Here is a 24,635-nt window from a genome sequence, read left to right on the forward strand (position 1 = left end):
ACATACGATTCCCAACACTCATCCCCTCCCATCTCACCACAAAAAATGGCCGCCGACGCCGTCTCAGCGCAACAAGCGCAGCAAATGCCCTTTATCAAGAACCTCGCCTCAAGCGGTCCGTCCCTTCTCCTCCCCCTTCTTCCCTCAAAAAAATGATATCAAAGCTAACAAGAAATTCTCCCCTCATCAGACCGCAAACTCCGCGTCGAATCCCTCTCCTCCCTGCAGTCCTTCCTCTCCTCCCGCACGAGCCTCACCCCCCTCGACGCGCGCAAGCTCTGGACAGGCCTCTACTACGCCCTCTGGATGACGGATCGTCCTCGTCCGCAACAGGCGCTGGCGTCGGACCTGGCGAATCTCGTGCACGATCTGCAGGACGCCTGCGTCGAGACGTGGCTTGCTGCGTTTTGGAGCGTTTTGGGGACGCAGTGGCCGCATATCGAGGCCCTGCGGCTGGACAAGTTCCTGCTGCTGGTGAGGAGGGTGTTTGCGGCGCAGGTGAGGGTTGTCAAGCAGAGGGGGTACAAGGGCGGTGATGATGTTGTGGAGGGTGTTAAGAGGGTGCTTGCGGGCTGGTGTTTTGATAAGGAGGATGAGCAGCGGGTTGCGTTGGGGCTGAGGCTGCATGTGCTCGATGTGTGGGTCGATGAGCTGGAGAGGGAGGGCGCGCTGGGGGATGATGATGAGGATGCGAGGGCGTTTGTCGAGTTTGTGGGCGGACTGGTGGAGGGATTGAAGAGGTGTCCTGTGAAGTCGGTGAGGCAGCGCGCCGGGGAGAGTCATGACGATGAGAGGCTGCCTTGGGTGGAGAAGAAGGAGGGTGAGGAGGACGAGGACGAGGATGAGGAGGTGGGTGGTGAGGATGATGGTGAATGGGGTGGGATTGAGAATTAGGGGGTTTGAGATGCTTTGCTTTTGTTGGGGGGGGGGGGGGGGGGGGGTGAGGATACCATGTGGTGGAAGAAGAGGAGTATGGCGTTAAGAGATTCGTTGCATATGTTGAAATTTATACATCTTGAAAGCATAGAAGTTATATACAAGGGAAGCAAGACTCCATGTTTAGCAATGCTGTGAAAAGACGACAAGGATCCTTCTGCTGTCTTGTCTTGTCTTGTCTTGGCCCTTTAAAGGAGGCAAGATTTATATTCAACCGCCTTTCCACCCACCAACCCAACCGCCCAAACCAAGCACATTACACATTATGCTCCCATACTCCTGTTCGCAATCATCCCAACTCCTCATCATTACATCGTTAGAAGCAGCGACTATGAAAATATACGAAACGGAAGAGTAAACAGAAAGACGGGCAAAACAAAAAGACCCGCCTCCACCATGAGAACAGAGTAACCCTCCAGATCATCATCGCCATCACCGCCACCCCTTAATCTTCACCCAGCCCTGCTCCTGCTCCCCCTCTTCCTCGTCCCCCGCCACAGGAATAGGCTTGGGCATCTCCTCTTCGACCGTCGTCGATCTCTTTTCCTTCTTCTGGCTGGCCCGCTCCTTGGCGAGCCGCGCTGCGCGCCACTCGTCCCATTTCGCCTTGTCCTCCGGTCGCGGCGCCTTGGGAGAGGCAACGAGGCCCTTCTTACGCAGACGGCGCCTGTGTCGTCGCTTCTGCTCGGGGGAGAGTGCTTCCATGTCCACGTCGGTGATGCTGCGTCTTAGGACTAGGTCTTGGATGTCGGCGAACACATCGTACGCTTCCTCGTATGCGACGGATGCGAGTTGACGTCCCGATCCGCCAGTGATCCACTGGTCGAGCTTGATCGGCAGGGCGGTGCCAAACTCTGTGGGATCGTCAAAGGACCAGACGCAGGGAGCCTTCGAGGCAGGACACGAAGTCGGGCGGCAGTAGAGCGAGCACATGGTGGCCTCGGTAGCGTACCATACCGAGAGTATCAGCGTAAGGAGACCAAGCCAGGTGAGGCGAAACGTCGGTTCGCGGTGGAAGAGTCGCGGCAGGGCGAGATGCAGATACGTGACGGGGGCTGAGGCCGAGGCAGGTTTCGACGACGCGCAGTACGGGCAGTCTGCCGCGACGCTTTCGTGACTGTGATGCGCGTGGCCTTCGGGCGCCTCGGTCAGTGCCGCGCTCTTCTTGTCCTTCTCCTTCTCGGGCGTCGGCTGGGCGCGGGAGAAGCGGTCCTCGATGCGCTCGATGCCCTGCTTGGCCGAGCGGATCCGCAAGAGGCCCGTCTGCAGCGTCTTGTTCATCCGCTCGTAGGCGGCAATCTCGCCGTCGGAGCTGGTTCGCTCGGCATCCTTGGCGCGCTCGCTCTTGACCACTGGGGCAGCGTCAGACTCGGAATCAAGGCCAAAGTCGAGATCAAAATCGAGGTCCAGATCGAGGCCCTTGGAACGAGCAGCAGCGGCGCCGCTTTCCGAGACTGCGACCTTGGCCATCTTCCTCGCGTTGGCCAGCATCTCGTCCAGGTCGTCAAACGTCGAATCGTCAATGTTGTACTCGCGGCGCAGCTCCATCAGGTCGTCCTTGACAGAGGGAGGCCTGGCCGAGTTCTTGACGGGCAGCCGGCGTCGAGGCAGCGACTTGGCCCGCGGCTTCTTGACAGCCGCCAGCGCCGACGCGCCAATCTCGCCGCCGTCGTCTGTCGTGCCGGGGTCGGACAGGGTATCCTGATCCTGGTTCCTCTGCTTGCTTCTCCAGGAGGTGAAGCTCGGCTTCCTGTCTCGGAAAAGCAGCGCGTGCTTTGACTCTGTTGTCTTGGTTTCGGCCTGCTTTGGAGCGTCATCTTCCGTCTTTGGCTCCGGTTTCAGCACCAGCTTCTCCGTCTTGACCGACACTGGCGTCTCGACGTAGGCGCCCGTGACCCTCGGTGTCGCCATGGTCAAGGGGTCAGGCTTGGAGGGCTTCGGTGTTGCGTCTGACGGCGGCTGCTTGCTGGGATGCGCATGGTCGTCCTCCAGATCAGAGTCGTCAAGAGGCGGAGACGGCGCGCGCAGAGAGCCGCGTTCGGAGTGGTTGTCCGACGGCGCAAACAGCTTCATCTCGGCCTCGATCCTGGCCGTGGGGTCTGGCTCTGACTGCATGCTGGACCGCTTGCTCTTAGTCGAATCGACGGATCGCGTGCGCTGCAGGCCAGTGAATGCCACGCTGGGCTTTGCCTTTTCAGCCTCCTTGGTGGCGTCGGGAGCGGTGGTGCCGGTATTCGCAAGGGTATTCCAAGCAGTAGTTGTAGTTGTCGCAGTTGTTGGAGCGGTGTTCCAGGTAGTGTTTGGAGCGAGTTTCTCGCCGGTGGAGGCGCGTCGCGGGAACAAGCGAGACGCGATGCGGTCGGCGATTGATTTGCCGGTGGATTCCTTGTTTTCTTTTTCGTCGTCGCCTGGCGGAGGCGTGGGCAGCTGTTTCGCCCGCGGCTCGTCGTCGACTGGCGGGCTGGAGCTGGCGGCCCTTGCCAGCCGTCGCAGCAGCTCGTGCTCGTCGGGCCGTCGTTCCAACGGCCGCCGCTTGCCCAGCAGAGCCTCGATCTGCTGCTCGGCGCTATCGAGTCTCTTCTCCAGCTCTTGGGTCCGCGATGATGCCGCTGCCGCTACCGCACCGCCCTCTGTCTTCTCCTGCTCGCCTGCACGCTTCGGGTCCTGGTTGAAGATTGTCACGGGCTTGTCGACAACCGGCCGGCCAAACTCATTGCTGCCAAAGGACGTCCTCGGACGCAGCAGTGACGGCGGCGGCGGCGGCGCCTCCTCCTTCTTCACCTCCTCGGCCACCTCCGTCTTTGCCAGCCGCCGCCGCGCCAGCCCAAAGGGGAGCCGGTGCTTGGACTCGTCGTCGGGCGAGCGAGGGCGCGCCATGGAGTTTTGCTCTTTAATCTCCTGTAGGCGAACAGCGGCGTACGCGCGCTTCGACATGCCGTCGGCCTCGCGCTGCTTGATGTCGTCAATCTTGGTATTGTTTCTCGGCCCGTCCAAGTGCCTGCTGGGAAGCGGGATCTGGCGCTCCACCTGCGCTTCTCTCTTGAGGATCTCGTCCAGCTTTGTGTTCTGCGGCTTCGGCCGGGTACCCGGGCCTGCGAGGGGAATATGGCTGCCGTTTGCGCGGAGCTCGAGCGATCTGATCTCGTCCAGCTTGCTGTTGCGGGAACCGGGGGCGGTGATTCGCGGTAGCTTGTCAAAGTCCTGCTTTGCGTCGGGGGTGAATCCTAGGCGGCTTGCAAACGGCCGAGTCCCGACCCTAACGCGCGGACTGTCGGAGATTTGCAGATCGCTGCCGGTGAAGTCTTCGTCCATCTGCCAGACGAAGCTCTTGCCGGGGGAGGGAGACGACGGCTGGACGAGCGTTGCTGCGGACAGGGCAGGCTCGACGGACGGCAGCGGAATGTCCTCGATGCCCGGGACGAGCGAGGGAAGCCCGCTGGAGGCCGTGGTCGCGGTAGTGGCGGTGCCCTCTCTGTTGACCCCCGCGTGACCGGCACGCAGGGGGAGGCTGCTGCCCCTGGCTGGCGATACGGCTCCTTCCCTGCCGCTGACGAGCGTTGCGCTGAGGTTGGAGTTGCGCGCCGACGGGATCTTGCTGCGCGCCTTGGTGTCGAGATGGTCGGCGCCGAGCTCGCGCTGCAGCTGCGACACCTCCGAGGCCGTCCGCGTCCTCCAGGGCCGCGGGGCGGGACTGGGCGAGCCGTCGACGGCGACGGGATCGTCCATGCCGGCCTCGAGCATCATCTTGGCCGCCTCCTCCTCGCCCTCGGCCAGCTCCATGGCCTTGCGCAGGGATATGGGCTTGCGGCGCGACTGCGACAGGCTGTTGAGGCGGGGGATCTTGGTGCCGCCGCCGCCGGAGGAGAGCACGCTGGCGCTGTTGGCGTTGCCATTGCCATTGCCGTTGCCGTTGCCGTTGCCGTTGCCGTTGGTGGTCGAGGCGAAGCCCTCGGAGACGGGCCTCGGCTTGCGCAGGCCTGTCGCGTGCGAGTCCGGCATGCCGATGCGCCCGTAGCCCGGCGTCCTGGCCGTGTTGTACAGATGCAGCGGGTTCTCGGCGTTGTCTTCAGGCCGGCCGAAGAGCGGCTTGCGGGCGTCGTGATTGAGCTGGAAGGGCGTGGCTCGCCCGCTGGGCCCGAGGCCGAATGCGTTGTGCATGGCAGTCGCTGGCTACCTACAGCACTTGTGTGACTATTGTGAGGGAAACGAATCGACAGAGTTGGCTGCAGCGGCGAGAAGGCGCATGGTTGTCGCAGCAGAATTCGGGGAGTTGAAGGAGCTTGAGAGTCTTATCGCAGCTGGTGAATCGGAGCTGGTGAGTCGAGGCGGCGCGTCATGGCCTGGTGGCCGGATTTGCGACTCGGTTTCTAGGGTTCGAGGTCTGGGGGAATGTCTGATATCAGGGTACCTTAATTGTAATCGCAACGCCCGGTTGATGCCTTGAACACTGCTTGCTTGAATCGATACGGCGGGCTCTCTGAGAAGCAAGAGGAAAGGGAGAAAAAAAAAAGAAGGTGAAGCGAAGAGGAGGGGAGAGGAGAGGAAAAGTGTCGGAAGGGATTGAAGGTGAGCGCGTCTGGCGACTAGCGGTCGATGCGACAGGGGGGAGGGGGCCATTCTGCGGTCTGGCGGCTTTTGCAGTGCAGTTGCTGGACTTGGGCCCTTTTTCTCTAGGATCTTTTTTTTCTGGGGGACTCGGCATTGTGTGCTGTCGATGGCCCGTGCGCGACTGGGGATGCTTTTGACCTGAGGAGCTTGCAGATGAGGTGTAGATTCAATGTAACCAGCATTGGACATACGAGGAAAAATCAGTTTCATACGGCAGTGTTGTTGAGGAATTCTTGATCAATGCGCAAGGAAGATTGCAGGACGCGTCGCGGCTGTTTGACTGCGCCGAGGAAGCGGCCGTGACCCGGCCCGTGTTCCGCAGATACGACGATGACGGTACTAAGGTATCATGGTTGAGATGGCGTCAAGCTGGAGCGAGCCTCGGTTATCTCGCTTGAACTGAGATGGAGATGAGATTGATCTAGACAGCAAGTCAAACAAGATGTTCGTGAGCTATATGGCAGACACGATAAAATATACGGATGATACAGATTCACATGACTGAAGCAGCAAGCACATTGATGCAGATTTGCTGGGTCATCAGTCGGTGTAGCTCAAATCAGCTCATGCGACAGCAAACTTGCAACAATACCTCGAAAATGGACGAGCATCTTTAGTACATGACGGAAGACGTGATAGGCACTCTTTTTCAATTTTTCCTAGGGACAAATTGTTAGGCATTAGGTAAAGCAATATGTCGCATCAATCGCATGTCCTACCCTTGTTGCCTTGGTATTGACGCCGCCTGCTGACAGATGTGCCTACCTACCACTACAAATACCCTGTATCTCTTCGTTGAAGATGGACCTTCCCTCTTATTAATCTCTCGAAGCCTCTGGCATCTGGCAGGCTCAATTGTTATGCAGTTGAATAGGTACCGTTTGTTTCTCTCTCGTCTTCGTAGTACCAAGCAGCTCGGCTTTGTCCCAGATTCAGACCGTCTTCCCTACTATTTTATCATAACACGGTTACCTCGCTTTGGCACGTCGTCTTCTCTACTGGCAGCTGTCGAGCCTTTGCACATCATCTTCACCGAGTCTATAATTACCAGCCTCTCCAAAAAAGCTTGCTGATGCTTCGTTGCAGCTCAACCATTCATTTGCGAGATGGTTGACCCTGGAAAGTCATACCTGCTCTCGAACGCATCATCTCTCGGTCCTGGGAACTATTTCAGCAAAAACAAACGTGCCCATCAACTCTAGACTTGCCCACAATAGAAGCTTCCGCTTCCATACCCCACTAATTACGGAGAGTACTAATATCTGGCATACCTAGTACGAGCATACGGCGATGCCAGCAATACCTTGGCATGCAACGTCGTCAACACCCCAGCTTGTGCATACAGAATTCGTCCAGAGGCATGTCTAATCGACAACTTACCAGTCCTGTGTTGTCTTGGGCTCCCTTAGGGCAATCCAAGACAATGACGGCTAACCCTGAGAATTGCCAGGCTCTTCCGCCAACGTTACCTACGTCCGTCTTCTTGTACTGACCCGCGGACAACCCCCAGCTGGATGGAAACACGTTCCCATTAACTGGCAACCTACCGTGCCTTATGAACAGTCCGTCAAAAAAGAATATACGTGGCACCAGATTCCACTGAACCTGTGGAGAAGTCAGGATCGGTGATATAAGCTCCGTCGACGGCAGATGCATCTCTGGTGACGCCGCATGAAGGAGGCCACATGCGGGAAGATCCAATTTCGAAAGCTTGGCACCATCAAAGACTGATTCGGAATGTAAATGGCACACAGTATATAATCGACACACGGCTCGCAGATATTCGAGCGATTCTTTGGCCTTGTTCTCTGCTCGAGGTCTGTGTTAGCCGACTGCCGCTGTCAGCGCAGAAGCAGGAGGAAGAGTAAGGCAGGGTCGTCCAGGGATCGCCTCAACAGAGAGGAAGCTTCCAACATCTGGGGGATCCCTTTCGTCTCGGGCCAGCCCCCTTCTCTGGATAGCGCGAGTTGATGAGGGGAATTTGCCCAAGATGCCCTCGCCTCCGGATCCAGCCACGAGACAGCTCTGACAGCTTGTCAAATCATTGTCGGAAATCTATTCCATCCTGGTCACCTTGGCCTGGACCAAGCGGGACAGCAAAGCATAAACAAACCCTTTGGATGGTATTCCAGAGGAGGACGTCTGGTGTCTTGGTCTCGACCTGTTTATTGTTTCGGTTGGGAGGAATCGTCAGCTCTGTTGGGAGAGAAGCAGGCAGATGACAAGGCAGCTCGTCCAGCAACAGTCTCTGCTTGGGTTAACTGCCGTGGCGTTGTTGGTGGTGAACAAGACTTTGCGCTGAACACCGCAGTACCGCGTCCGATTCAGTTGTACTTGTGCAGAGGATCAAGTTTCTCTTTTTGAATATCGATTTCTTCAATGACAATGGAATCGCTGTTCCTTCATGTTGTCTGTGGTGTGTCCTGTACTGCGCCGGATCAAGTCGACGCCAACCTAAGGTACCTAATTTCAAGCCATGGAAATAGTACACCACCAAGTCAGCTTGTCCGCAGCCAATGGGACGGCCTCTCGGACACCACAATTGTCCCGTTTTAGCATTGTTGTGTTGGTGACGAGGAAGCCTCAAAAGCCTTTCTTGAACGGCGCCTATGGTTATCGATTGGAACTTGTCCCGATGCGTTGAAGATGTCGGTCTGTGTCTCCTGTTATTATAAGCATAGAGGCTGTCGCCATTGATGTCAGCCACGTCTGTACATGGTGGCATTGTCTCGTTTGATAGCAACGCCATTCAATGCTCTCTCGCCATGTTACCAACCGTTTACTCTCTAATTCAGTTCAGTTCCCTTTTAGTATTATCATTCCATAATGACTTGAGCCTGGATACGGTACTCGGCACCAACTGACTCGACTCGGCTTCTAGTGCACCTTGGCATAACGGATTCCCGCTCCATCTGACAGCTGCCTCACCGGTAATTATCACATGTCCGATCCGCGCACACTTACGTGTCCAAGGTAAGGTACAGTATCCTCGCCAGGCCTCCAACGCAGCAAGCCAAACCTCTCTAGCCCCAAAAGGCACTCAAAATGAACCCTTGAATACATGTACATTGCCCTCCAAAGGCTTAACGCTGTTTCACCTTGGATTCAAGCCCGGTGGATATCATTACTACAGGAAACGAGGACCGAGGATTAGCCTCTGGTTTCTCATGTTGTTAGTCGGATCCAATGCCGAAGACTTTTTGGAGGCGAGCCAATGGACGAATACGCCCTTAATACGCCCTTGAGGCATCGATTCCTTTTCCTTACTCAGGCAGCATATGCAGGGTCGGATAGAGTATAGTAGCTGGTGCTATATATTGATCTATTATATCATTCGTCTTCCTCTCCCAACCTCACTCATTTATATCTCTTGATTCGCCTTGTCGTCCATCTGGTCATCAATCGATCTTGTTTGTAAGACGATTCCTGGCAGAAGCAATTGACTGCGGCACTCATCATCATCACCACCACAAGAGCGTCAAACCACCAAGAACTCAATCGCGGCCTCTCACCGGCAAGCCTCTCATCTAATTCACATTCCTTCATCAATTGCTTCACCAATTCCACGGTCATCACCAAGTCAATTCCTCGCAATGACCACCACGGCCCCCCATCTCCTCCGCAAACTCGGCGACATGTAAGCCCTCCTCCTCCTCATCATCATCATGATCATCATCACCACTAACACCAACCAACCAAGCGAGCACTTCTCCTCCTCCCGCCACCACCTCGGCATCTACCGCTGCGTCACCGTCACCGCCCGCCACCAGCACCCTCCATCCTCCTCCTCCTCCTCCTCCTCTTCTCCATCTCACCTCGCCTCAACCTCCCTCAGCCCAGCCTTTCTCGCGGCCTTGTCCCACGTCGTCCGCCACCAGCCCATGCTCCGCGTCGGTATCGCAGCAGACGACTCCAACGACGCCCACTTCACGCACATTCCCTCCATCGACCTCCGGAACCACGTCTCCGTGACTCTTGTCCCCTGCCAGTCCGCGCAGGAATACGAAGACAGGGTCGCTCAGCAGCAAGGATGGGAGCACGACCAGAAGTTTGCCAATATAGCGGAGCGTCCGCCCTGGAGAATCTCCATCTTGCGGCCGAGCAGCGACGTCCCTGAGCTGCAAGGCATCGAAGACGTCTTCTTTGCGTTTCATCATTCCATCATGGACGGCACCAGCGGGCGTCTCTTCCACGAGATGCTCCTCGCTGCGCCGTCATACCAACAGCGCCCAACGACAGCCGCCGAAGAAGAAGCAGCAGCAGCAGCAGCAGCAGCAGCAGAAGAAGAAGAAGAAGAGGAATTCATCCTCTCCTTTCCGGATCCCCCCTCGCTGCCCGAATCCCAAGAACAAGGCGTCGACTTCACCCTCTCGTGGAGCTACACCCTACGCACCCTCTGGACCGAACTCGGCCCCTCGTTCCTCAAGCCCGCCAAGCAGCCCATCTGGAACGCCATCCCCATCGACCTCTCCCTGCCGTACAGAACCCGCGTCAAGACAATCGACTACTCCCCCGAGCAGCTCTCGCAGTTACTCTCCGCATGCAGAAGCCGCTCCGTGACGCTCACCGCGCTGCTGCACTCCCTCGTCTTGACGTCCCTCGCGAAACGCATCCCCTCCCCGGAAGCAGCGCCGGCCTTTGCCGCCGCGACACCGCTCTCCATGAGGCCGTTCTTGTCCCCCGCCAAGAGCGATCCGGCACATGCTTCTTCGCTGCGCTGTCTCGTCGCGGGCTGCTCGCACGAGTTTTCTCCCGAGACGGTCTCTGCGCTCAGGACGGCCGAGGACGCAGACGTTGTCAATTCGTTGATTTGGGCAAACGCGCAGCACGTCAAGGCCGAACTCGCGCAAAAGTTGGCCAGGATCCCGCAGGACGACATCATGGGCCTGCTCAAGTATATCAGCGACTGGTTCGCTTTCTGGCGCGGCAGGGACGGCAAGCAGCGTGCTGATTCGTGGGAGATTAGCAACCTTGGTGTCCTCAAGAATCCCCCTCGAGCCAATGCTCAGGGAGAAGAGCGTGAGGACAAGAAGCAGCAGCAGCAGCAGCAGCAGCAGCAGCAAGACGAGGCTGGGATGCCGAGGGCGACGCGTTTGCTGTTTACAAACGGGGCCATGGTTGCCGGACCGCCAATGGGAATCAATGTTGCGAGCGTGGAGGGATCCGTCTTCACGATTGGATTGTCGTGGCAGGATCGGGTTGTGGAGGACGAGTTGATGGAGCAGCTGGCCGAGGATTTGACCTCGTTTGCGGCCAGGTTTCAGGAGACGGGCGGTTCTTTCGTCTAAGACTCTTCATCTCGCCTCTTTCTCTTTCGTCCTTCCTCTTGATCAACTTACTCATCTTTAATCACTTGTTTCACGTCAACATGCTCATGCTGATTGATATGGCATACAACTTGATAGGGCATTGTTTGGATAGCATACACATCAAGCAGTCTTGCAATAATAGTAATATACTCGAAGAATAACAAACATTTCAAATTTTGAATATACAAGTGTCGTGATATTCTTCGCTATCCAAAAAAAGTCAGACATAGACTTGTATCATATAGAAAATCTCAAAATGTCAAGGCACCGTGCCTATTCTTCAACCCAATCATCATGGTCTCGGCCATCTAGTCTAAATCCAAAACGCCATGCAGTTAACCCACTGTGTCAAATACAAGAAATATATATCTTTCTTCATCATCTTGGTCCCGTCTATTCACATTCCTTCTCTTCCTTTACCAGCCCTGTCCGGGAGGCTTTGTCGGCCGGGATCCCCCTCTAAAGTAGTTGTACTGCATGGGATCCATCTCCTGGCTCTCTGTGTCTTCCTGCTGAGGCAGGCCGCTGTATCCCCGCGGCCCGCCGATTCCTGGGCCGGGCACTGGCGCCGGCACACCGACCCCTGGGCTCCGAGCCCGATCCAGGGCCACGTTGTGGTAGCCGCTAGGGAGGCCGGGGCTCGGCGCTCGCTCGTGAGACATGTCTCGATATGGTGCCGGCACCACGGCCGGGCCTACTGCGTTGTGCACCAGGCCAGACGAGCTGCCGTTGTCCTGCGCATAGAGCGGGCTGCGGTGGCGGCCCATCGAGCTGTCCTCATAGGGGCTAGCCCTGTAGGCCTGATAGCTCGTCTCCTGCGGCGGCGGCAGTCTCACGTTGGCGGGCGAAAACGGCGTGGCGTGGCGGTTGGATGGCGTTCCCGGCCTGGAGCCGCTGTCGAAGGAGCCGGGCGTGCCGGGCCGTTGGCCGTCATACTCCATGGCGTATATCTCGCCGCCTCCGTGCTCTTCGGCAAACTCTGCCCGGTTCTTGTAGTACTCAAAGTCCATGTGCGACTCCGAGACGTACTCGAACCCGGGCACCCCGTCCGCAGCCTTGCCGGGCTTGCCGCCCTGCATGGCGTTGAGCGCATACATGTCGGAGTAGCCGCTGACGCTCATCAGGTCGCCAGCGCCTCCGGCCTCTCTGCCGTCCGTCAGGCGTCCCGAGTAGATGGACGGAAGCAGGTTCTGCGCCTTCTGATGGACCATCGGCGTGATGAGCGGCTTGTACAGAGCCGGGTGGCCAAAGCGACTGGCCAGCTTCTCGCTGCGAAGGCGACTCTCCTTTTGCATGTTGCCGTGGGCTTGCTTGGCAGAGTTGGGCACCCTGTAGTATCGGATCTTGTCGTCAAAGCATCTGTTGCACCAAAACTTGAAAAGGATCAAGAGAACGGGCAGGGGGCACACGGCATAGAACTGGATGTGAGAAGCCTCTCCCTGCACCCAGCACGTCAGCAGCACAACGCCGTTGGACAGCACGGTGCCGAAGATGAAGCGGTTGAAGATGACGCGCCAGAACAGGCCGCCCGACTCCGTCTTGGTGACGTAGCGGTACAGGATCAGGTACTTCTTCAAGAAGGAGTCGATGCAAAAGTACAGGGCCGTCGCCAGGAGCACGAGGGGCTGGATGCCCGCGAAGCACAGCGTCACGGTCGAGTAGTACAGGAAGTAGCAGTAGTAGCTGGCATAGTCAAACGCCGGCGGGGCCGTCAGGTCAATGAGCTCTCTCGGCGTCGGACTGGAGAAGCGCTTGAGGAAGAAGGCGCTGACCAGCGGCCAGAGCTGGGCGAGATCGATGGCGGCGCCGAGCTGTCGCTGCAGCAGGTACGTGACCCAGAAGGGGCTGTTTTGGCAAAAGGCTTGGAAGATGCTGAGGGCAATGTTCTCCTTGACGATGGCGTCCCACGCGCTGAGGCCCTTGTCGGTATCGGTGATGATGGATGCGACAAAGGACCAGATGACGCTGAAGAAGGAGAAGACGATGAGGTTGTTGAAGACGAAGAAGGAGTAGAGCTTGGCCATGACGTGTCGCTCGCGTCCCGTCTTGGTCTTGTCGCCGGCCCTGATGGAGAGGCGACGGAAGATGACGGGCAGGGCCAGGTAGACGCCGGACGTGATGGCGGGAGATGCGATACCCTGGACGATACCCCAGAAGGTCGTCTCCTTCTCCAGAGAGACCTGGAATGCGTGCCAGACCTTGCCCAGGTTGCCCAAGTTGACGAGGAAGATGGCAATCATGGCGTTGGGCGCAATCCAGAAAATGGTCAGGACGACGATCCAGAAGCTGTTGAACCACCGCCTGCGGCTGCGGGTCGAGCTGGACAGCGGCATGTTCTGCCAGATGATGTCGATGGGCTTCGGGGCCAGGAGAATCGTCGTGCCGTGGGGCTTCTTGCCGCGAGCAATGTAGGCAATCTCGTGCGCCTCCGCAACGTCCGAGTAACTGGCGAATCCGTAGGGCATGGAGCTGCGCTTGTCGACACTGGCCCGGACCTCCTTGATCTCCACCTCGAGATCGCGAATGCGCTGGGTGTAGTACTCAATGGCGTCCAGCCGCTGGCCCTTGGGATAGCTGCTGTACGAGCGGTCCTTTCGGGAGGGCTTGCAAGTCGGTCGCGGCGGCAGGTTCTGGGGATTCTTGAGGTAAATGGCCAGGACCTTTTCCAGCTTCCGAACCGCTCGGCCGTGCTCCGCAATGAGGTCGGGAAGGTCCTTGACGTTTCGGGCAATGGCGGTTCGGGCAAAGGACGAGTTGGGAGCGACGTTGTCGATGATGCGCGCAATGCCCTCATCGGAGCAGGCCTGCTTGGGGATGTCGTACAGCTGTTTGGTCCAGCCCGTCAGCATTTCGCATCCGCAATCATCTACAAACACATAACACCTACCATGAGCGTTCGCGAGTGCAGACTGTTTTGGTAGTCCTCGCTCTCAAAGTACTTGCGACGGAGCTGCGTGATGCGGCGATAGTTCCACCAGAGGAAGAAGCACACAATAACGTCAAAGACCCATGCAATCACGACTTGCGACCACAGCACGCGCCCATAGACGTTCAAAGGCGTAATGGTCATGATCCAGCTGTTGGAGTTGGTTGGGGCGCCGGGGAACTTGACAGACATGGTGGAGTTGATGGGGACGAGGACGCCGATGCCGATGAGGGCGAGGACGAGGAACATGTTGCGACACATGCGCATCACGCGCAGGAAGACGGTGGCGTCCATGCCAATCTGTTGAATCAGCCTCTCTTCCTGGGTGTGCAGCAAGGGCAGGATCCATGACCACGGCTTCTTGCCCAGCGGCGGCGGCGCGTGCTTCTCGTCGGCATGTTTCAGCTTCGGGGCGTAGACGGACTGGTTGTATGGTCGGATGAAGGAGAAGAGGAGGGCGGCAAAGGCAGTGATGCCGAGGGAGATGCCCAGGGCCGAGAAGACGGATGCCGATTGAAGCTGGAAACGGCCATGTTGTCAGAGCAAAGAACAAAGGAACAGCAGGCGCAGGGAGGGATGAGATTTGCTCCGCTGGAGCGAGGTTGACTAACCGTGCCGGAGAAGGGATCTTTGAGCAGCTGCAGCAGCTGTGTTGCCGGGTTGTCGTCGTTGTCGCGCCCTTGGAGCCAGTACGGCGCAGACTGTCGAGCTGTCATGGTGGAAGAGTTGAGGCGCCCAGTGAGGGCAGAAGGCCTGTGATGCGCTTCACCAGAGATTTCGAGCCAAGGCGAAGAAGCGAGCGCGAGGGCCAAAGAGTATCAAGAGGGAAACAGGATCACGGCGCGATTCCACCACGCACGATGCCAGCGCTCGGGTCGGGGTGGTTGGTGACTATGTGCGCCGCGCAGCGGAGACACGGCCAGCGATGGCTCAGTCAAGAGCTTCCAGGGCCGTCGGAAGAAGTCGTGCCAGTCCGAGGACGCAGTCCGTCTGTTGCGTCACCAGCGTTGAATGTCAGGGGCAATGTCGCTTCGCAGGATGCCTGTCGATTTCGCCAAGTCGCCAGACGGAGCAGAGCGAAGGCGCGGGCAACGAAAGGGAAAACGAGCGTCGAGACGGAAAACCCACGCAGCCAGAAACGAGGGACGCTCTTCTGCTAGAGAATCGCAGGTGAGCAGCGCTACTTTTGGGGAGGCAAGGGAAGAGAAGAAAGAGAAGCGAAGAAAGAAAAAATGAAAGAGGAAACAAGACAAAAAAGACAAAACGAGCAGAACAGAAGGAAGAGGAAAGGCTCGGGTCCAGCCAGGGGTCATGCGATGGGGGGTTTCGGGGTGGCACAAGGACAAGGCCCGGATCCAAGGCGCAGGTGAGCAGGCAGGAAACAGGCGCAACGTGAGTGGACGGGGTTGGTTTGGTGTCGTTGGAGAGCCCGCGTGTGCGTCGAGGATCACAGATCAATGGCAATCGGCCCCAGGCCCGGATGGAGAAGCGAGACACGCCAGGGAGTGCGAGAGAGGGTCCTCCAAGACCCCCCCAGGGCGGCAGAGAAGGGCTGCTGTTGGTGAGAGAGAGAGAGGAGAGGAGATGGATGGGGAAGCGAGGCCGTTTGGCGGGCATGTCACTCACTGTACTTGAGGCACTTGACCTGCTACTCGTACCAGCACTACCTAAATAGGTACCTAATATACCTGCATTAGTAGGTAGCCCTACTACAGGTACTCGTTTGCAGCAATCGATAGGTACTAGAAGATGCTGGTAGGTGGTGGTAATCGTGGTAGACTTGGCGAGCATTACAGTTGGTGGATGGGTGCAGCTGGTGATGGGTGCAGGGCTGTATTTTCTGTGCACGTATGTAGCACCCGACTGCACCTAAGTAGTAGGTACTATACCTTATCCAGGCCTTCGATTCCTCACCAACAACTGCTGAACAGGTACATACTCACTCAGCTTTGATCGACTTGGCAGCATCGACGACATCACCCGTCTAGCCCTGCGGTTCGTGCAAGCAATGCTGAGCCAGCCAGACTATTGCCACTGGCAGCTACCTAGTTTTTTACAGTGGCTTCAACTCCAGACACCCGCGGACGGGATAACTGGGGACCTCTGTTTCAGCACTCAAATTTTCCCTCCTCTGTGTGCCGTCCTGCTCCAAGCAAACGGTTAACGGCTTCGCTGTGGCCCGTCTCTATTGGTCCGAGTGTCCCCCCCTTGTCTCTCTTTCTGACCCCCCCTGTGGGCTTGTTAGAGCCTTGGGAGGCCACTCACTCGGTGGCCACTAAAAAGAAACCAATCATCCACTTTGTCTGCGTTCTCGATTCGATCTCTTCTTGCAACTTGTTTGTCCCTCCACCCCAAAGCCAAGCAAAAAAAATCAAGGTCAAAACGCTGGGCTATTTTTTTCGATAAGGTACCTTAGTTTGAACCCCCTTAAAAGCCACTGCAGCACTAGCGCGCCTTAGCACGCGGAACATGAGCGGTGGCTGTTTGATGCCAGGAACCGCTTGAGCCACTGAGCCAGTAGGGCGGCGCGGTGGGGCGGCGGTGGAAGGGACAGGATGGAAGAAAATACGAGTTGAGCAGTTCTATGTAGGTATGTACTATAAGCACTAGAACGCGGTTGTATTTTAATAGGAACCTAGGTACGCAGACAAAGAAAGAAGAGGAAAGGATCTAAGAGTGAGTGAGCGAGTGAGTGAGTGAGTGAGAATGACAGCGGCAGGCTGATGGCTGGTGGTATTAGGCCAACGTTGCTTGTGCTGAGGTTATTTTGGTCTGGCGCCATGAGACATGCAGCATCTCGCCCAACTGCAGGTTCGTCTGTGTGCTTCCACCCTCGTCTGCCTCATTCTACAGAGGTTTCTACGCTCATCCGTACATACAGTACCTACCTTACCTACACAGACACACACACAATACCTGCGAGTAACAGCATCATCACCACACACACACTCGCTCACTCACACACACACACACACACACACACACACACAGAATGCCTTCCCGTGCGCCTACTGGCACAAGCAGCAAAGATCATCGCTTGCGGGGCCTCTCTTGTCTGATGCTCGCTGGGATGAGATTCCGGTCAGTTCCAGAGCGTGCTCCATGTTGCTATTTTTGCCACCAACAGAACCCCATCGACAGCTCCGTTCCAGTCCTTAGCATCACCATCTGCATACGCCTTATCCTTGGTGCATGTCATCCTACTACATACAGTACAGTACTTGCATACCGTATTATTCCATGGATTCTATTCGCGGGCTACTCAGCTACGCAACTTTCTACCAAACGCTGCATGAGCTGAGAAGTAGAAGGCTTACGGGCTCCAAGAGCACACACACACTCTCTCTCTCTCACGGGCCGAGTCCCCTCGACCAGATGCTGATCCAAGCACGCAAAACGCGCGGGTCTAGCGGTAGGGCCAGGTGTTGCACGGCTATAGCCGATCTGTGCTTCGCCACTGACGGCGACGATCAGTCATGCCCGTTCCGGGGGGGTCGCTGGTTGCTGGTTGGCAGGTATTACTATTCACGCATCTCGTTCCATCTGATGCTGGTTTGAAAGATGAAGCCGAATTGGTAGATTGATACAGGAGCCGAAGCAGACTTTGATGCGTATCATTGAGGCAGAGATTTCGGAGCTCTTACCACTCTATGTATGTACATACAAAGTGAGTTACCATCGATGCTACCTCGCAGCTGGTGAATACCACCCTGGCTTCCGCAATAGCCGCAGACCTAGTACTAGCTGTAAATTGCTGGACTTCCTTCATCGCTCAAGATGCAGGGAATGCTCAAGAAGACTGGAATCTCTCTGCCTTCTCTCGCATGGCATCTATGAAGTCTTCCTCTTCATCTTCTTACTTTGCGTACATCTTTCTCATAGTGAAAAGAAACTCTTGTAATATTCAAGTGTCCGACTGTTGATACCTCAAGCATCAAATTTCTTTGCATTCATGCGACGGCCCGTACTCGCGAGTTTTGTTCGGATTGGGGTTTACCAACCACCCTGGCGCTTGGCTTGCTCCAGCAGTCATGCTCCTGCATGTATGTATTATTAAGGTACTGTATGAGCAACCGGCCTTTGATAGCCTCCTTGTAGGTAGTGATGTTCTCAGTTTCTAACTGATTCATGGCGCTCTACCTATTCCCATGTGCAGGACGCCATTTGCCTGCTTGTCATGCGAACATCTGCTGCACGCGATCTATTCTTTTAGACTGCACCACCGGAGAGGCCTCCGTGTAACCGGGTCGTATAAGGTCTCTTACCCTTAAGCTTAGATAGGACAGAAGCCGTATACGAGCCACCGTCGACTGTTCCTATCAGCGACTGCGCGTATTCAGCGCGTATCGACGGACGCTATATCCCAAAGTCGAAGTTGCTGCCATCTGATGCTTGCATGCCAAGCACGACGAATTCTGTTCCCCTGAATCCTTCATCCTGGTCGGTATCGTTGTCGCTGGAGCCCAAATGCCAGCAGCAAGTGGAGGCCTTTTGCACTCCACTACGGAGTTGCTCTATTGCCCGGTTATCCGGGGAGAGCAGGGGGCCTGGTCATGGTCGTGGTCATGGACAACGATGAGTGAAGCGGAACTGTGATGGGACTTGATCAATTGCATTCCTCGTATCAGTGGGCGATCATCTTGAGCGGGTATAAGAGCTTCGAGAATATATGATCAAGATGAGCAAGAGCATCTGAGAGAGCTGGACCTTACGGGCAACAGATGGTCGGGAAGAAAATCAATGCGGTAGAGCCAGAAATCGAGGACTTTTTTTTTTTTTCGTCATATGTAATGCATCTATGATGCACATGGAGGCGAAATCGTCCCCACTATCAAGCAGTTGACAATGTCGCTCAACGCATCTCCATTCGATTCTTGTTGGTGAAGTTGGAACACGAATGGCTGGATCATGGAAGCTACCATGCCATCATGATCTACCTAAACGAGGGGCCGGGCCCGCAGAAAGAGGACGCAAGTCAACTCAAGTAATACGTCACAAAGAAGAATGTTCCTACGACGGTCATCTTCGGAGGTTGCTCCTCACCACCATACTTCTGAGAACCTCTCTAGCCGGCATTATGACGAGATGAGTCTTGCCGCTCCTTGTCGGTAAAAGTTCTCAAGTATATCACTAAGTCGCCCTGCATGAGTCAAAAGAAATAAAGGAACACCGCACACTTGGCGAACCTCTCCAGAGTGTGTCGACGACGCTGACGTCTTGTTCCAGGTGCTCCCGCGGCGTGCCTAGTATCCCGCGAGTGTAGCCCCGTCCTGCTTCTCTTCTCTTGTACGTTCAATTGAATTTGAGTATTTCGGTTTTCACGTCGGACGTAACCTATCGTCGATTCTCGTATATGACTCGATGCTCCTGTGATGATCGGAGGATAAGTAGAAAAGGGCTCAAGGGCTCCCATTTGCTCAGGAGTTCATGCACAACTTACCACACTACTGTCAAAATTATCCAACCAGAAGATGACAATGGCCACTCTGGAACTCGCCTCAGTCACTAGCCGTGGATTTTTGTCAATCATACAATTTTCCATTATCGTCAAGACTACCTACCCAATACATGAAAGCTATGAGAAAGAGTACACAATAAGAACAAGAAACTCGAGCCTGCCAATAACGTCGGATATCTCAATGGCCAGAGTCATAGGTAACTAGGTACCATTGGTCCATTTCGACAACCACTTTCGGCAAGGCAACAGATATACATACAGCGACAGCCAAGCATCCCAAAAGCAGCACAATATGACTCGAGCGAGGCCGATTTTTTCGCCGTCAACAAGAAACAAGATAAGTCAAAAGGAACGTCATGAGCCAGGGGAAAATATATGGTCGATTGGTTAGCCGGCTTCTGGGCTCAAACCTCGACAGGCCCTTGACTCCGAGTCTTGCGCAAGGTCTTTCCCACCACGGGAGCGGCCTTCTTGTCCTTCTTGGGGCGGCCCGGCTTACGACTGCCGCCGTTGGTGGCCGCCTTGCCGTTCTCATCGATCTTGACCTTTTTGTCTGCTCGCTCACTCTCTTCAGAGTCTTCTTTCTCAGCCGCTGCTTCGTCGGCAGCAGTCACGGCCTCAGCCGTGTCGGGTTGCTTGCGCTTCTCCCCGGCCGCCGTTGACGACGTCTCCGACTTGTCCTCTGCGTTGCCCGTCTGAAGAGCGCCGGCCATCAGCTCGGCAGGCTTCGACTCGCCATTGGGAGTCACGGGCTTGTCAACAATGGAATCAGGTCCGACATCACTTCCCGGCGCAGAAGCCGAAGGCGTCGGCAGCGGCTCCTGAACCTCGGTGATGGGGACAGGGTCTTCCTTTGGCTTCTCAGACTCTTCTGGCTCGGCAGAGATTGGCAGCTCCGGCCGCGGTGATCCATTTGCCGGAGTTGACGCGTTGACGGGAGTCTCGGGGACGGACTGGACTTCAACGGCATGCGGGGGCTTATGGGACTCCTTGGGGGCGTCGGCGGCGCTTGGGGGCTCCTGTGCGGGCTTCGCATCCTCGGGCGCCTTGGTGTCGCCGATGATGGGGAGCTCTTTGGGCTTCTCAGATGGAGCTGAGGAGTCCGCGGTGGCATCAGGCTTGGCCGTGTCCGCGCCCATATCCAGTGTCGGAGCTCCAGCTTGAGCTTCGGGAGCTTCAGGGACAGGCGCACCGACTGTTGATGGAGGTCATGTCAGCAAGGTTTGCGATTGAACTCGGCAGTAGCAGAAGCGAGGTCAAGGGAGATCGTTTTGTTCTTCCACAACATAGATCAATTGAAGCCAATTCGGATAAAGTTGAAGCTGGTTTATTAGGAAAAAGGGCAGTACCTTTGTCAACAGCTGGAGCGATGCCGTCAGACATGATGCTGGTGTTGATGACGTAAGAATCGGTTGAGTGTCGCGCGCGCAATGGCAGCGGATGGAGAGCTCGGGTAAGAAGAGGGCAAAGGTGATGGAGGGAGACGAGATGCGCGCTTGCAGGCAGACAAGATTCAATCCAATGTCGGTGTCAGCGATGGAAGCGGAGGAGAGAAGAGGCGGTTGTTTGGAGGAGGTGGAAGCAAGCAGAAGCAGCAATAGCAGCAGAGACGGAGAAGAGGCAGAGAGAGAAGGTTTGGAAGCAGAAGCAAAGAGACAGAGGCAGAGGCTCCAGCTTCACCGGTCCCGCGGTTCCACAGATGGGCGATTACTGTACTCGACTCCTCTTCCCTCTCTGCCTTGCTCGTCTTCCGCTTCTGCTCGCATAACATCTAGTTAATCCGAGATGATGTCGCGCGCCCGCCATTCCACTGCGGCAGGGAACCTTGCTTGCTCGATACCCTTTTGCCGTTTGAGCAAGGAAGGCCATGGCCGGCGGCGCCGTGTGGGTACGTCTGCTGCGAGGAAGCGGCGCTGATTTGTCTGTCAGCCATCGCGATCACAAACCAGGAAGAGCCGACACAGTGCCTGTTGTCATGGACGCTCGATTGGAGGTGGACAAGGTTGGCGGCGGCAGTAATACTAGTACCTACTGTGCTTTATGTACATACATACGAGCAGCGAGGGCGAGGGCGAGAGCGAGGGTGAGGGTGGGACGGTGTGAATCCGACGCCATCGGGACCGTGGGTTGAAACGAGCAACTCTTGCGGGGAGATGGAGCATCGACCGTCGCCCGCGCATCTTCATACTGTACGGCATTGATACATAAAGTACCTACTGTAGGTACCTTATGTGAGGCAAGGCAAGGTCAGGGTAGGTATGATGGAGGCCGACGCCACCCTGGAGCGCCTTTCAGCTCCGCATTCGTCCAGGCAAGTTCACGGCGTCGGTCGATTGTGGGCGGGGCTGCAGCGAGTTTGACGTAGTATCGTATCTTCTGGACGTTGGTACATACACATTAGACTACATGCCGATTTGATGCGATGCGATGCATGCACGTCTGTCTGGCTTCTGGTTGTTTGGGAGAGGGGGCAGATTGGCTGGCGATGGGGAGATATGGAGAGGCAATGGGGTTGCTTATTGGAGTGCCTGGACTGGCCGTGGTGCCGTTGATGGACGACTATTGATACTAGCTGGACTCTGGTTGTCTGATGGCCTACTGTCAGTATTGGAACAGTATCAGCATGCGGGCAGAGAATTCCATATTGATAAGTACATGTATCTCATCAACTTCCATCTCTTATACCTTGTCATATAGGTAAGGAGGTAGTACAAAGTATCGTAGGTAGCAATTGTTGATGCTCTCCTGGAGGATGCCATGGTTGGATGGCACTGTTGAACCGCCGAAGCCCAGCCAAGTGTCGGTGTCTGCTTAGTCATCAGCCATTCAACACCCCTAAACTGCCACCTTTACGGCAGCTTCCATCTCAGAGGACAACTATCGAGCTGCAGGACGCGACACCCAACTTCAGCACGCTCATTTATCGTCCCATTAACGCGTCTCGTCTTCGTTCTTCTTCTTCCCTTGCACTATCCAGCACACAAAGACATCATGGCCCCTACAAAGAGCTCCAATGACAAGTACTCGGTCATCCTGCCGACGTACAACGAGCGCAAGAACCTCCCCATTGTGGCCTGGCTGCTGAACCGCACTTTCACAGAGCAGTAGGTCCAATTGATTCTGCATTCTCTCTGCTCTTGTCCCAAAGGGTTGCTGACAATCCCCAGCCAACTCGATTGGGAACTCATCATCGTCGACGACGGCTCGCCCGACGGCACCCAAGACGTCGCCAACCAGCTCGTCAAGGCCTACGCCCCCCACGTCGTCCTCAAGACTCGCTCCGGCAAGCTGGGCCTCGGCACCGCCTACGTCCACGGCCTGCAGTTCGTCACGGGCAACTTCGTCATCATCATGGACGCCGACTTCAGCCACCACCCCAAGTTCATCCCGCAAATGATTGCCGTGCAGAAGAAGGGCAACTACGACATCGTCACCGGCACGCGCTACGCGGGCAACGGCGGCGTCTTCGGCTGGGACCTGAAGCGCAAGTTCGTCAGCCGCGGCGCCAACCTGTTCGCCGACACCGTCCTCCGACCCGGCGTCAGCGACCTGACGGGCAGCTTCCGGCTGTACAAGAAGAGCGTGCTGGAAAAGGTCATTTCCAGCACCGAGAGCAAGGGCTACACGTTCCAGATGGAGATGATGGTGCGCGCAAAGGCCATGGGATGCACCGTTGCCGAGGTGCCCATTTCCTTTGTGGACCGCGTCTACGGCGAGAGCAAGCTGGGCGGCGACGAGATTGTCGAGTACGCCAAGGGCGTGTTTTCCCTGTGGCTCAAGGTCTGAGCAGACAGATGACAGTGACGGACGAAAAAAGGAATGATTTCAATACGAGAGTTTTGGTGGGCCGGCGTTGATATTGCGGACAAGAGTAGCTCCCGCTTCCAATTTCACATAATATACCATTGCCATTTTCTGTTTCTACAGGTATCATATCATCAGCGCTCACAGCACGACATGGCCGGCATAGACAACGCGAATATATACACATCGATCGGCTCAGTCTACATGTTCCTCCCACCCGTCACCATGATGGTCTGCCCTGTCACGTAGGAGAATAGCGGACTCGCCACGGCCAGAATCGCACTCGCAGCCTCCGTCGCCGTCCCGGGGCGACCCAAGGGAATGTCCGAATGAGTGGCACCGGGCTTGCCTCTCCCCGGAACGCCAATGGCAATCTTCTCGCCGTCGGGCCCAATTACAAACCCGCCGTCCTCCTTGGCCGCCGTCAACCTCGTCTGGATATAACCAAAAGCAACGGTATTCGCCCTCACGCCAAACGCGGGGCCCCATTCCTTGGCAATCGTCTTGGTGAACCCGACAAGGCCGGATTTCGCCAGCGCGTAGTTGATCTGGCCCGCGTTACCGTGGATGCCCGAAGTCGACGAGACGGTGACGATGCAGCGCGGCTCGCCGTCCTTGACGCGGAAATAGGGAGCCGCCTCGCGGATCATCTTGAAGGGCGCGGTGCAGTGGATGGCGATCATGGTCTCCCACTGCTTGTCGGACATTTTGTGGATGACGCCATCGTATGTGTAGCCCGCGGAGGCAACGAGGATGTGGATCTTGCCGTTGCCGAAGGAGGCTGCTTGGGCGATGAGAGACTTGATGTATGCTGGGTCGAGGACGTCGCCTGGGACGGAGAGGGCCTGGTGGCCGGATTGGCGGATTGATTCGGCCACTTGGTTGCATTTTTCTGTTGAGCTTGTATCAACACCCCATTGGAACATGAATGATAATTGTGCTTGAGCGAGCGTCATTACCGGCATCAATGTCTGCGACTACGACTTTGGCGCCTTCGTTGGCAAAGCGGCGGGCAGTTTCGGCGCCGATGCCTTGGCCTGCGCCGGTGATGATGGCGGTTTGGCCGGCGAGGAGGCCTTTGGGGTAGTTGAGGTGGCCGACGACTTGGGAGACTCTGTCTGCCATTTTCATGTAGGTTTATTCAAGATATTATAACGTTGAACTGTGATTATATGAGATTGAGGTCATGGGTTGTGTGAGAGAGCTGTGAGTGTTGTATGTAGGTAAGTAAGGTAAGGTAGGTACATACCTAAGCTTAGATGACACTGATATCAATGCCGAGGCTCGCGGCTCAGTGCTCGCTGGATTGGGTAATGGGGACGGCAGTTGTGTGGGGTAACAAGGAGATACCCGGTAGCTGTGAGGATGATGCTCGAGGTTTCTAAGACTTCTGTTTCTGAAGTTGCAGAGGTTTGTGATCTGAAAAGTGATGTGAAATCACCTCAGCCACACGTTGATCCAGTGCTGTTGGTTATATGCAGCGCTGCAAACAATCGTTGATATAGTCTATACCTAATGGGTTGTCCAAATTGGATAGCCTCATTCTGAAGCTCATCGAGAAATGATGTCTTGATTTACGCTATAGCTCAACTTT

General features: G+C 56.1%; 7 protein-coding genes across 7 annotated transcripts; 3 read left to right on the top strand and 4 right to left on the bottom strand.

Moving 5' to 3' along the window:
• Window positions 1-66: 66 nt before the first annotated feature.
• Window positions 67-864, top strand: TRIREDRAFT_42181 (uncharacterized protein; the record flags this gene model as incomplete). Its single annotated transcript, XM_006960986.1, has 2 exons — window positions 67-115; window positions 191-864. Coding segments are annotated over 2 exons (723 nt in total), but the record flags the coding sequence as incomplete, so codon positions are not given.
• Window positions 865-1,368: 504 nt separating this feature from the next.
• Window positions 1,369-5,161, bottom strand: TRIREDRAFT_119815 (uncharacterized protein; the record flags this gene model as incomplete). Its single annotated transcript, XM_006961712.1, has 1 exon — window positions 1,369-5,161. Exon 1 carries the CDS (start codon window positions 5,092-5,094, stop codon window positions 1,369-1,371), a length of 3,726 nt encoding a protein of 1,241 aa, XP_006961774.1. The 5' UTR covers window positions 5,095-5,161.
• A 4,225-nt stretch (window positions 5,162-9,386) lies between these two features.
• On the top strand, window positions 9,387-10,793 carry TRIREDRAFT_38640 (uncharacterized protein; the record flags this gene model as incomplete). Its single annotated transcript, XM_006960974.1, has 2 exons — window positions 9,387-10,563; window positions 10,609-10,793. Coding segments are annotated over 2 exons (1,362 nt in total), but the record flags the coding sequence as incomplete, so codon positions are not given.
• Window positions 10,794-11,004: 211 nt separating this feature from the next.
• Window positions 11,005-14,495, bottom strand: TRIREDRAFT_119816 (uncharacterized protein; the record flags this gene model as incomplete). The annotated part of the gene is made up of 3 exons (XM_006961713.1): window positions 11,005-13,678; window positions 13,741-14,298; window positions 14,391-14,495. 3 exons carry the CDS (start codon window positions 14,493-14,495, stop codon window positions 11,270-11,272), a joined length of 3,072 nt encoding a protein of 1,023 aa, XP_006961775.1. The 3' UTR covers window positions 11,005-11,269.
• A 5,146-nt stretch (window positions 14,496-19,641) lies between these two features.
• Window positions 19,642-20,620, bottom strand: TRIREDRAFT_102985 (uncharacterized protein; the record flags this gene model as incomplete). Its single annotated transcript, XM_006961714.1, has 3 exons — window positions 19,642-20,309; window positions 20,430-20,432; window positions 20,587-20,620. The coding sequence occupies 3 exons, from the start codon at window positions 20,618-20,620 to the stop codon at window positions 19,642-19,644; spliced, it is 705 nt and encodes a 234-aa protein (XP_006961776.1).
• A 1,531-nt stretch (window positions 20,621-22,151) lies between these two features.
• Window positions 22,152-23,169, top strand: dpm1 (glycosyltransferase family 2). The gene is made up of 2 exons (XM_006961266.1): window positions 22,152-22,341; window positions 22,405-23,169. Exons 1-2 carry the CDS (start codon window positions 22,229-22,231, stop codon window positions 23,021-23,023), a joined length of 732 nt encoding a protein of 243 aa, XP_006961328.1. The 5' UTR covers window positions 22,152-22,228; the 3' UTR covers window positions 23,024-23,169.
• A 72-nt stretch (window positions 23,170-23,241) lies between these two features.
• On the bottom strand, window positions 23,242-24,166 carry TRIREDRAFT_54550 (uncharacterized protein; the record flags this gene model as incomplete). Its single annotated transcript, XM_006961715.1, has 2 exons — window positions 23,242-23,933; window positions 24,001-24,166. The coding sequence occupies 2 exons, from the start codon at window positions 24,164-24,166 to the stop codon at window positions 23,242-23,244; spliced, it is 858 nt and encodes a 285-aa protein (XP_006961777.1).
• Window positions 24,167-24,635: the final 469 nt, after the last annotated feature.

The sequence above is a fragment of the Trichoderma reesei genome (assembly GCF_000167675.1).
Source record: "Trichoderma reesei QM6a unplaced genomic scaffold TRIREscaffold_1, whole genome shotgun sequence".
Lineage (NCBI taxonomy): Eukaryota > Fungi > Ascomycota > Sordariomycetes > Hypocreales > Hypocreaceae > Trichoderma > Trichoderma reesei.

Coding starts and splice junctions, on each gene's coding strand:
- dpm1 (XM_006961266.1), top strand. CDS start 22,229: ATGGCCCCTACAAAGAGCTCCAATGACAAGTACTCGGTCATCCTGCCG. Junction 22,342..22,404: donor AACCGCACTTTCACAGAGCA/GTAGGTCCAATT, acceptor GACAATCCCCAG/CCAACTCGATTGGGAACTCA.